The following is a 10,000-nucleotide window of genomic DNA, read 5'->3' as shown; positions in this document are numbered from 1 at the left end:
TATCTACACCCTGCCCTATGAACTGAGCGGAGCTGTGGGAAGAGGCATCGGGCGTTTGGCCTAGGCTTTCAGTGGATCGGGTGTTGCTGCTGCTGCTGTTGCTGCTGCTGCTGTTGCTGCTGTTGATATTGCTGCTGCTGATATTGCTGCTGCTGTTGCTGCTGCTGCTGCTACCCTCCATCGATCCTTCGTATGCCCCCAGGCTTGCACTAAGGGCTCCGCTGCGAGCGGAGGCAGCAAAAGAGCTTTCTTCCATCATTTTCTCTTATTATCTTTCAGAAAAAGAATAAAACAAACAAATTAATGTCTTAAAAAGAGGTATTTCTGCTTCTTGATTGAGCTGCTCAGGCAGCAGCAGCAGCAACAGCAGTAGCAGCCGCAGCAGCAGTAGCATCAGCAGCCGACACGCATCCTTGCACGCGCAGGCTGCGCAGCACCAGCCAGCACCTCATAAGCCTTTGCATAAAAATTGTTAATTTAAATTAATTTAAATTTATTAAATAAATATTTAGACAAAAAAATAATTTAGCATCAGCAACAACTCTTATTTCATAGCAAAAATGCTGCAGACAGACAGCTAAGGGCTGTTCGCCGGTCGTGCAGATGGTAGCCAGCGGATGTCCTCAAGTTTTCTTCTGAATAAAGCGAAAATAATCAAAAATAAATACCCGTTTTATACTTTAAAATTAATTTTAACTCAAAAGACGAACACTTTCATCGTAATCCCCGCTTTTATACCTCTGCTGGACGCGAAATAGATCCATGGCTGCTGCAGTTGCTGCAGTTGCTGCAGTTGCAGCAGCAGCAGCAGCAGCAACAGCAGGCACCGCAACAAGTGCAGTATTACTCCAACACAAAGAAGGCTCCATTAAGATCTAGTGGAATTATCGCAGAGAGGGGCGGGTTAAAGCGGTGCTTACGTGCAGCAGAGCTGGGGTAGAGGCAGCAGGTACTGTTGAGCAGACGTGCATTAAGATAACTCATCTGCAGAAACTACAGCAAAGGGCTTTGGGCCTTTAGAGGGTCCATTGGTTAATCTGAGCAAGTGCTCAGGCTGCGGGAAATATTAAACCCTAAGCGGAGAACACCCTTAACCCTAAACCCTAAACCCTAAACCCTAAACCCTAAGTTGCAGTAATGAGAAGCCCTCAGAGGCGCCTTAGATTCCATGCTGGCCAGCATCACCCCTTCACTCCCTCTACGAAATTCAATGAATTAAGGGGCGCCTCTCTCTAGGGAACGATGTAGCGATGGGGTTGTCCTTCTGCTTTCTAGCGCCGGGTACTTCTTTGCTTAGCACTCTGTCGGCTCTGTTCGTCTCCTCCCTTCTTTAAACTTTCTCTGTTAGTCTATTGTTTGCTTCTTTACCTATATGAGGACTTAGCTGCTCTGCAGCGCATCACCAAAGGCTAGTACTGTCTGGAGGGGCTGGGCACGGGGTGTACAGTGAGTGGCCGGCCAGCTGGGAGCTCCTTTCCATAGAATACACCTCAGATATCTTTCTTGAACTGCACTCACTTCTTCTGCTACTCTGCCTTTGAATATATCGAATACTTCAAAGCGGCTGTCTCCTTACAGCCTTCATGCATGCATTTCTCCGTCGTTTCCAGCAGCGCCTTTGCATTGGGCTGGAGAGATAATTTTTTGTTATTTCTTCTTGTGAACGCTGCTTTCCTCTCCCTTACCTCAGAGATTACAAGCACCCTTAAGGCTAGTAGGTGAGAGCTTCAGCAGACAGACCCCAGCAAATTATCTTCTAGAAGCTGCATGCCTGGCCTCCTCACCCTCACCCACTGTGTGCTTTGGATTATGTCGTGGTGAACGGCTCTAACTTAGAAGCACCAAATCGCAGTAAAATAATTTCTTTCTAAATAGAGGGTGCCCATTCGCCTGTAGGTTTGCCTCTTATGATGTCCTATATAAAGTAGGAGAAACGCAGTTGAAGTAAATCTGCTAATCAATATACACGCAGGTTGCGCCTCCCCGCTATAAGTGAATCTGTTGCTAAGCCCCCACCTCCTTTGGCGTGGCTCTCAACCCGTTCCCCTGACGGCCCTGTTTGCTCCCGAGGAGGCACTGTTTTAACTTCATGCTCACCTGCATGCAGATATGCATGCATGCATGCATATCTGCATGCATGCATGCATATCTGCATGCCATTGCTGTCACCTTACTCCTTTGAGGAGACCGGAGACAGCATTGGGGGAGATCCTGCTTGGTGGGGCTGTAATCATGGTTTGGCTGAACATTGAATATTGGAAGGCGAACAGAAACACTGTTGCTTTTTGAATATATAGAAGGTAGCAGATTCACTGCTCTGGATGCCCCTACGATAAACTGAGTGCTGTACTCACCTCCTGGCATCTCCTCTGGCTTCCTCTGTTTCATTTGAGGGGTTGGTATATAAAAGCCCCAAAATATGCGCATGCGCTTTAGGTGGGTAATTTTAGAAAAAGTTGTTTTTGTCTTGATTAAAGCGTTTGAAATAACTTCTTTTCTTGCTCTTTTACGAGTAGAGACTCAGAAACCCCGCAGACTGCATGCTGCTGCTACTCCTTTGTCTCCCCTTAGCAGCCCAGTTAGCTACAATTAGATTGTCTCTTTCCAGTGGATACCCCTACTATAATCAACAGCTTTGACCCCACCATTGAATATCAATACACCAAGGTGTAATACTTTTATCTGCGTCGCTTCTCTCGCCTTCGCCCCCTTAACTCTGTCGCAGCCTATCTCATTCGGCGCTGAGTATTATCCTTCATGGAGGCTCTGAATTAAAACTCTCCCCATTACGGATATATCCCAGCAAAAAGCTAAAAACAGTAGCATTTTGTGAATATGCTTCGGTAAAGAGGAACGCCGTTTAGGTAAAGCCCCCCTTGAATGCTCTTCAACTCTAATAATGAAGACCCACGTTGCTTGTCTATCTTCTCCCCTGCTTCAATTTAAAATGAAAAGAACAGCTCCTCCACACAGACTACAACATCTCCCAGTGCCCTCCTTCCCTCTTATCATCGAGCCCCCTCCATGCTAAGAACGGTAGCGCATGTATTAGCTGTCTCCAGTATGAATAGGTCTCGTAGTAGAGACACTTCAGCTTGCAAATGGTGCAAATGCTGCTGTCATTCTTATAAAGAAACTGCTGCCATTGAAGAATTCGAGGAGGGGGTAAGAAGAAGAAGGAGTTAAAAGTAGCTTTCAAGGGGAAGGGGTCTCTAAATATGTTTGTCCTCTTAGAAGATAGATTTAAAAATAGTAAAAGGAGGGGGCCTCCAAATATACTTGTCCTTCTAGAAGAAAGGTTTAAAAGGGGAGGGGGTCTCTAAATATGCTTCTCCTTTTAGATAAAAGACTTAAAAATAACTTTTAAGAGGAGAGAGCCTATAAACTTTATTCTTCTCTTTCCTCCATCCCATTGGCTCTTCAGACAGCATGCATGCGTAAGAATCAGTCAGACTGAGTATGCATTAAAATTAATAAAGACACTTCTAATTTTTAAATTAAATAATATATTAAAACTTTACACTAAACGTTCAGGAGTAGTAAGTGAAGGGGCACAAATTTAAGCAGGTATAGGAAGGGGACAATACTTTTTTTAATGCATGCAGAAACAAAGTAAATAACAGTTAAGCCTCTCTGCATGCAAATCGAAGTACTTGCATGAGGGGAGGCAAAAGAGAATAAATAAGTATATTATTAAATATAATTTTAGCATATAAAATATGCATCCTTATGAAGCTTTTTATTGTTAACCATATTGTTATTAATCACCACCATATTTAAGCGTATGAAAGCCCCCTTTTCATGCATACACCCCAACGCCATAGCAAACTTCTCACTCTCCCCTGCATGCAAATAGAAATATATTTACTAATTTAAGATAAACAACTCTACTAGGCAAGAACTAGTATTTGCAGTAAATGTTCAGAGAGAGAGAAGGCCCTAAGCGCCTTACTCCCAACAAAATAAGTGCAGCTTGTACCAGAGATGGAAATGCTCAGGGTTTAGGGTTTAGGGTTTAGGGTTTAGGGTTTAGGGTTTAGGGTTTATAGTGTTAATGAGTATTGTATGTATGTTGTGGGGTGGTGAGGGAGATCCCTGAGTAGCTGAGCGAAGCCCGTTGCAGCAATAAATATACATTTAAAAGACAAAATGCATTAAAAAGAATAAAATAAAATATTTACTTTATTTCTTTTTCTTTGTTCAGCAGTGCTGAGTATACACCCCACCGCCGACAGCGTAGCCTTCTGTGGGGCCCCGGGGCCCCCAGTCAAATAAATTTCTGCAGTGTTCTTCTTTTTTAAATGTAATTATTATTAAATATATTAATTAATTTACAAAATATAATTACAAAAACTTATATATATTTGCTTACAAGCACTTCTCTTCTGCTGCAGGCAACGGAGGCATTCTATAAGCATTGAGGCCTTAGACCTCAGCAGCAAACACTCATTCTTCTTGTAGACTTGTTGCATCTTTCTTCTTCCTTTTATCTAATTTGTTAATTATATATCTTTATTTATTCTTTTAGGGGGCCTCTCTGTCTTTATGGGGGTCCCCCTAGGGCGTTATAATTGTTTCTCTAACGATAGCTTCAGCAGCAGCAACAGCAACAGCAGCAGCAGCAGCAGTAGCAGCAGCAGGAGCAGCAGCATTCGGATCTTCTCCATATAGCTGCAGCAGCAGCCTTCGCCTCCTCCTTTCCTTTCTAATGAGTTATATGCGCGTTATACCCCACATCCCCAATTAGAAGGCAGCGAGCAATGACAGCAGCAGCAGCAGCAACAACAGCAGCAGCAGCAGCAGCACCTGCTGCTGCAGCTGCTGCTGCAGCTGCTGCTGGTTCATTGGAGACACCAAACCAGCGGGCTGAATCAGCTTCTGCTTGCTGCTCACTGTCTCCTCAAGGAGAGGAGACACTGCAGATCTCAACGCCAGCCTCAGGCCTCTTATTTTTTAATTTTCTTTGTGCTCACTTCCGCTGCAGGGTTTATGCTGACTGTGAAAGAACTCTTTGTCTCTCCCCTCATCAACTCTTCAAAGTACACCCCTCTCCGGTGGTAGCCAGGCTGCTGCAGCAGCAGCAGCTGCTCCAGCATCAGCAGCAACATCAGCAGCAGCAGCAACAGCAGCAGCAGCAGCAGCAGCAGCAGCACAAGTGCCTCTCGCTGCAGCTCAGTGCTGCTCACCACTCGCAGCAAACTGAAACAGATTTAGCAGATCCCTTTGCCCCCTTCACCACCTCCGCAACTGGCGGCTGCATACCTCCCTCACAACCCAGCAGCAGCAGCAGCAGCAGCAGCAGCAGCAGCAGCAGCAGCAGCAGTGGTTGTGTTGCTGCAGATTGCGTGTGCGAGAGTTTGAGTGGCTTAAGCGGGGTGTGCTGGATCGGGGGTGCTGAGGAGACAGTTAAAATATCGTCATCAGCTGCACTGTCTCCTTCTTGCTGCTCTTTAAAAGATTTCTGCTGTCCCTGTAGGCCTCTCTTATTTGTCTCCTTTGTTTATACTTTTGTCTCCTTTGTTTATTTTATTGTTTTTGTTTTTTATTTTATTTATTTGTCTCTGTCTTTTTTATTGCTTTCGCTGTCTCCTTTGATTGTTAGTCTCTTCTTTATTTTATTTTCTTCTTTATTTATATTTTATTCTTTGTTTTATTTTAATGTTTATTTTATTTTAATGTTTGTTTTATTAAGTGTCTCTCTTTTTCTTTTGTTTGTCTCTTCTTGCTTTGCTGTCTCCTCGTTAACCTCGGCCTTCTTTCTTTATTTTGTTTTTCTTTATCTCTTCATCTTGTTCTTTAAGTTTATTATTATTTATTATTATTATTATTATTTTTATTTGTTTTAATATTTATTTTAATTTGTACTTCTATGCAGATGGCTTTGATATTGGTGACGACGGCATATGCAGTATCTTCCCGCTGCAGCAAAAGCAGCAGCAGCAGCAGCAGCAGCAAGAGCAGCAAGAGCAGCAGCAGCAGGAGCAGCATGAGCAGCAGCAGCATCAGCAGCATGAAGAACAGCAGCAGCAGCAAGAACGGCCGCAACAAGAGCAGCAGGAGAAAGAGGATCCGAAGCAGCAAGAGCAGCAGCAGCAGCAGCAGCAGGAGAATCAGCAGCAGCAGCAGCAGCAGCAGCAGCAGCAGCGCACTTTGCCTGCAGTAGGGCACGTGTGGCTATCAATGAATAAAGGAGATTCAACAGGCTTAAAGCGTTTGCTGCGTCTCCTCTCTGAGGTGTATAGGCAGCCCTCGCGGTGTCTCCTCTTTAATAGGTGGAGACAGCTGGAGGCGGAGGCCCTTGAACTCTTCTACTTCCTATGGGGACCCCCAGGTCAGCAGCCTGCTGTTGCTGCTGCTGTTGCTGCTGTTGCTGTTGCTGCTGTTGCTGTTGCTGTTGCTGCTGTTGCTGTTGCTGTTGCTGCTGTTCTTGCTGGTGCTCTTGCTGCTCCTCTTGTTGCTGCTTTGTTACTGCTTCAGCTGCTGCAGAAGCAGCAGCTTAGCGTTGCTCTCACTGCTGTTTGCTGCTTGTCGCTGTCTCCTTGTGCTTGCTTTGTGTGTCTCCTTCTCTCTCTCTCTCTCACTCTCTCTCGCACTTTGTCTTTGTCTTTGTCTTTGTCTATCTTTGTCTCTGTCTCCGTCTCTGTCTCTGTCTCTGTCTCTTTGTCTGTGTCTCTGCCTTGCTGTCTCTGTCTCTGTCTCTGTCTCCTTTTCTATCTCTGTCTCCTTTTGTTGTTGCATGTTCTCTTTCTGCTTCTCTTGCCCTGAGAAAAAAAGGTATATTATACTCCAGGACCACGTTGTACACTCAGGGGTTTAGGGTTTAGGGTTTAGGGTTTAGGGCTTAGGGTTTAGGGTTTAGGGTTTAGGGTTTAGGTGTCTCTGTGTCTCCTCTTCAGACGCCTGCATGGCTGTGGATGCAGTGGCCTGCGACTTCGCTTCCTGGCGGCTGTCTCTTTCTTTCTGCTGCTGCTGCGCAGCAAAACAAAAACTTGCATTTAGAGACACCCTAACTCCCTCTACCAGCAGCAGCAACAGCAGCAGCAGCAGCAGCAGCAGCACTTGTATGTGTAGTGGTGGTGCTGAACCGAACGGGGCAGAGGAGGGAGACAGCAGCATTGTAGCTGTTGCAGCAGGCTGCAGGTGCTGCTGCTTGCGCTGCTGCTGCATTCTGCTGCCTCCGGGGGTGCTGGAGGCAGTTACCTGCGATGACCTCCGCCTTCCTCCTTCCTGCAACAGCAGCAGCAGCAGCAGCAGCAGCAGCAAGCGCGCAGGTTCTGGGCGTCTGCTTCGCTATACAGCGGTTTGTCACTTGATAGGCTGCTGCTGCTGATTGTCTCCTTTGTCTCTGTTTGCTGCTCTCCTCCTCTTGTATCTCTTTGCTTCTTTTCTTGTCTCCTTCTGTCTTCATCAATGAACGCAGCGGCTCCTTGCTGCTGTGCGGGGTCTGCTGCTGTCTCCTCTTGTTCGTTGCTTCGGCTGCTCTAGATGCCTCTCTGCCCCCTTTGCTGTTGGCGTCTCTGTTTATGCGTTGTCTCCTTCTGTCCCCTTTGTGTCTCCTTTATGTCTCTTCTTTGTCTTCTTTTTGTTTTCTTCTCTGTCTCCTTCATCTCTCTTCTTTGCATTCTTTTGTCTCTTCTTTGTCTCCTTTATGTCGCCTTTTTGTCTTCTTCTCTGTCTCCTTTGTGTCTCCTCTTTATTTATTTTTGTCTCCTTTTTATTTCTTTATGTCTCCTTTTAATTTATTTATGTCTCCTTTTAATTTCTTTTTGTCTCTCTTTTATTTCTTTGTCTTCTTTTTATTTATTTATGTCTCCTTTTAATTTCTTTTTGTCTCTCTTTTATTTCTTTGTCTTCTTTTTATTTATTTGTGTCTCCTTTTAATTTCTTTTTGTCTCCTTTTGTCTTTCTTAGGATTGGCGTTCGCCTGAGCCTTCGAGCGACGACAGCCCCTGGCTATCGGCTTTGCCTTCATCTGTCTCCTCTCCCCGAACCTCACCCCTCAATTCACCCTCTTCAGAGCCCTTACCCCCACCTGCAGCAGCAGAGTTAGCAGCAGCAGCAGCAGCAGAGTTAGCAGCAGCAGGAGCAGAGTTATCAGCAGCAGCAGCAGCAGAAGCACAGTTGCCAGCAGCAGCAGGTGCTGCTTCTTTAGCAGCAACGAATGACCCACCCCCAACAGCAGCGAAGGGACTGGCAGCATCTGCAGCAGGAGGAGCTTCCTCTGCTGCTGCTGCTGCTGCTTCTTCTTCTTCTACAACAGGTGCAGCAGATGCTGCTATCTCCTGTTTGCTGCGGTGTTTATCTGCATGCATTCCTCTTACTGGGGGCCGCGTTACACCTCTAATAAACAGCAGCAGCTTATCTGATGCTGCTTGGGTGGTGGCTGGGGCTAAGCATAATACTGCTTTTTCTGTCTCCTCTCAGGCTGCCTCTGCTCGCAGTCTCCTTGCATTTGCTTGCACAGAGCCTTGGGAGGTGGTGCTGCTGCTGCACGCTTCGGCTGCTGCTACAGAAGCACTGCAGCAGCAGCAACACCTGCAGCATGCAGCAGACCTCTGCAGCAACACTACACAGCAACTGTCTCCTTCTCTACGCCCCACTTACCACCTCAGGCGCCTCGCTGCTCGCCCGGGGCTCTATCAACATCTGCAGCAGCAGCAGCAGCTGCTGCTGCAGCTATCCCAACGCACACAGCAGCAGCAACAGCAAGAGCAACAGCAACAGCAGCCGCAGCAGCAGCAGCAAGAACAGCAGCAGGAGCAGCTGGCCGCAGGTTGTGAAGTGTCCCTTACTGTGTCTCCTTGCTTGACGCTGCTGGAGACAGAAGAGCTGCACAAGGGCAGCGAATTTCGCGTTTTTGTTGCAGGCGGTGTCCCCATTGGTTTGTCTCCTTTGCTGCTTTCTTTTTTAAGCAGCAGCAGCACTTTTAAAGCTCAGCATACACCCCAACACCAGGCAGCAAACTGCAGGAAACTCGCCCCACACACCCAGCCCCAGCCAAAGCAGATTGAGAATATATGCCTTTCCTACTCGCCTCTTGCTGCTGCTGCTGCTTGTGCTGCTGCTGCTTGTGCTGCTGCTGCTTGTGCTGTTACGTGTACTGCTGCTGCTTGCGCTGCTGCTGCTTGTTATGCTGCTGCGTTTGCTGCCTCCGCTGATGCGTTTTCTTGCTGCTTATGCTGCTGCTGCTGCTGCTGCTGAACGTGCGTGCTGCAGGCGTGTGTCAGCTGTGGCTGTCAGAGTGTCTCCCTGAGCTGTCTACTAGGGCCTCTATGCGGCAGCGGCTGCGGCGAGCGGTGTGGAACTTCGTGCTGCAGCATCTGCAGCAGCCGCAGCAGCAGCAGCAGCAGCAGCAGCAGAAGGAGAAGCAGCTGCTGCTGCCTCCGCTGTACGCAGCAGATCTGTATGTACACTGCGGGGCGGAAGGGACTGACACCTGCAGGTGCGTTGTTGTGTTATAATATAATAATATTATAAAATAATAATATATATTAGTAATAATAAATTCTTCTTTCATTCTGTCTGTTTGAGGCAGCGCAAGCAATCCCACAACAGCAGCAGCAGCAGCAGCAACAGCAACAACAGCAGCAGCAGCAACAGCAGCAGAAGCAAACGGTTGATGCTTCATATCCATATTGCTAACAGCTTCTCTTGAATGCATGCGCCTGTGCAGGCTGCTGCGGCTGCAGCCGTGGGGCTTTCCTACGTCTCCCCTGTTGTTTACTTATGAGGAGCTGCATGCGCTGATAATAAAGAAGTGCAGCAGCAGCAGCAGCAGCAGCAGCAGCAGCAGCAGCAGCAGCTCCTCCTCGTCTGCTGCATGCACAGTCTGCAAAGAGGCGGGGCCTCCAGCAGCAAAAGGAGCCGAACGAAGGTCTCCAGGAGACAAAAGGCAGCTAAAAGGAGACTGCAGGTGTTGGTCGCGGTTGCTGCTGCGCTTTATACAGGGGACAGATGAAGAAGTCTTCGACTCGCAACGCGTCATTGCCATGCCAGAGGT

The 10,000-nt window shown here is 47.2% G+C and overlaps 2 protein-coding genes across 2 annotated transcripts in view; one reads left to right on the top strand and one right to left on the bottom strand.

The window, feature by feature from the left end:
- EAH_00009040 (hypothetical protein, conserved) overlaps positions 1-259 on the bottom strand; it is a gene marked incomplete at both ends in the record, with an annotated part of 5,448 nt that extends 5,189 nt beyond the window's left edge. Inside the window, one exon of the mRNA XM_013395443.1 lies at positions 1-259. This exon is cut by the window's left edge and continues 354 nt beyond it. Coding sequence (XP_013250897.1) covers positions 1-259 — 259 coding nt within the window.
- A 4,501-nt stretch (positions 260-4,760) lies between these two features.
- EAH_00009030 (hypothetical protein, conserved) overlaps positions 4,761-10,000 on the top strand; it is a gene marked incomplete at both ends in the record, with an annotated part of 5,705 nt that continues 465 nt past the window's right edge. Inside the window, 6 exons of the mRNA XM_013395442.1 lie at positions 4,761-5,472; positions 5,876-6,331; positions 6,897-7,300; positions 7,912-8,881; positions 9,217-9,442; positions 9,674-9,998. Of these exons, the coding sequence (XP_013250896.1) occupies positions 4,761-5,472; positions 5,876-6,331; positions 6,897-7,300; positions 7,912-8,881; positions 9,217-9,442; positions 9,674-9,998 (3,093 nt within the window). The remainder of the gene's footprint in view (positions 5,473-5,875; positions 6,332-6,896; positions 7,301-7,911; positions 8,882-9,216; positions 9,443-9,673; positions 9,999-10,000) is intronic.

Source organism: Eimeria acervulina, genomic scaffold (genome assembly GCF_000499425.1).
Source record: "Eimeria acervulina Houghton genomic scaffold, Eah_scaff44, whole genome shotgun sequence".
Lineage (NCBI taxonomy): Eukaryota > Apicomplexa > Conoidasida > Eucoccidiorida > Eimeriidae > Eimeria > Eimeria acervulina.
Note: the sequence above shows the minus strand (reverse complement) of the source record. Positions and strands in the feature narration are given on the sequence as shown.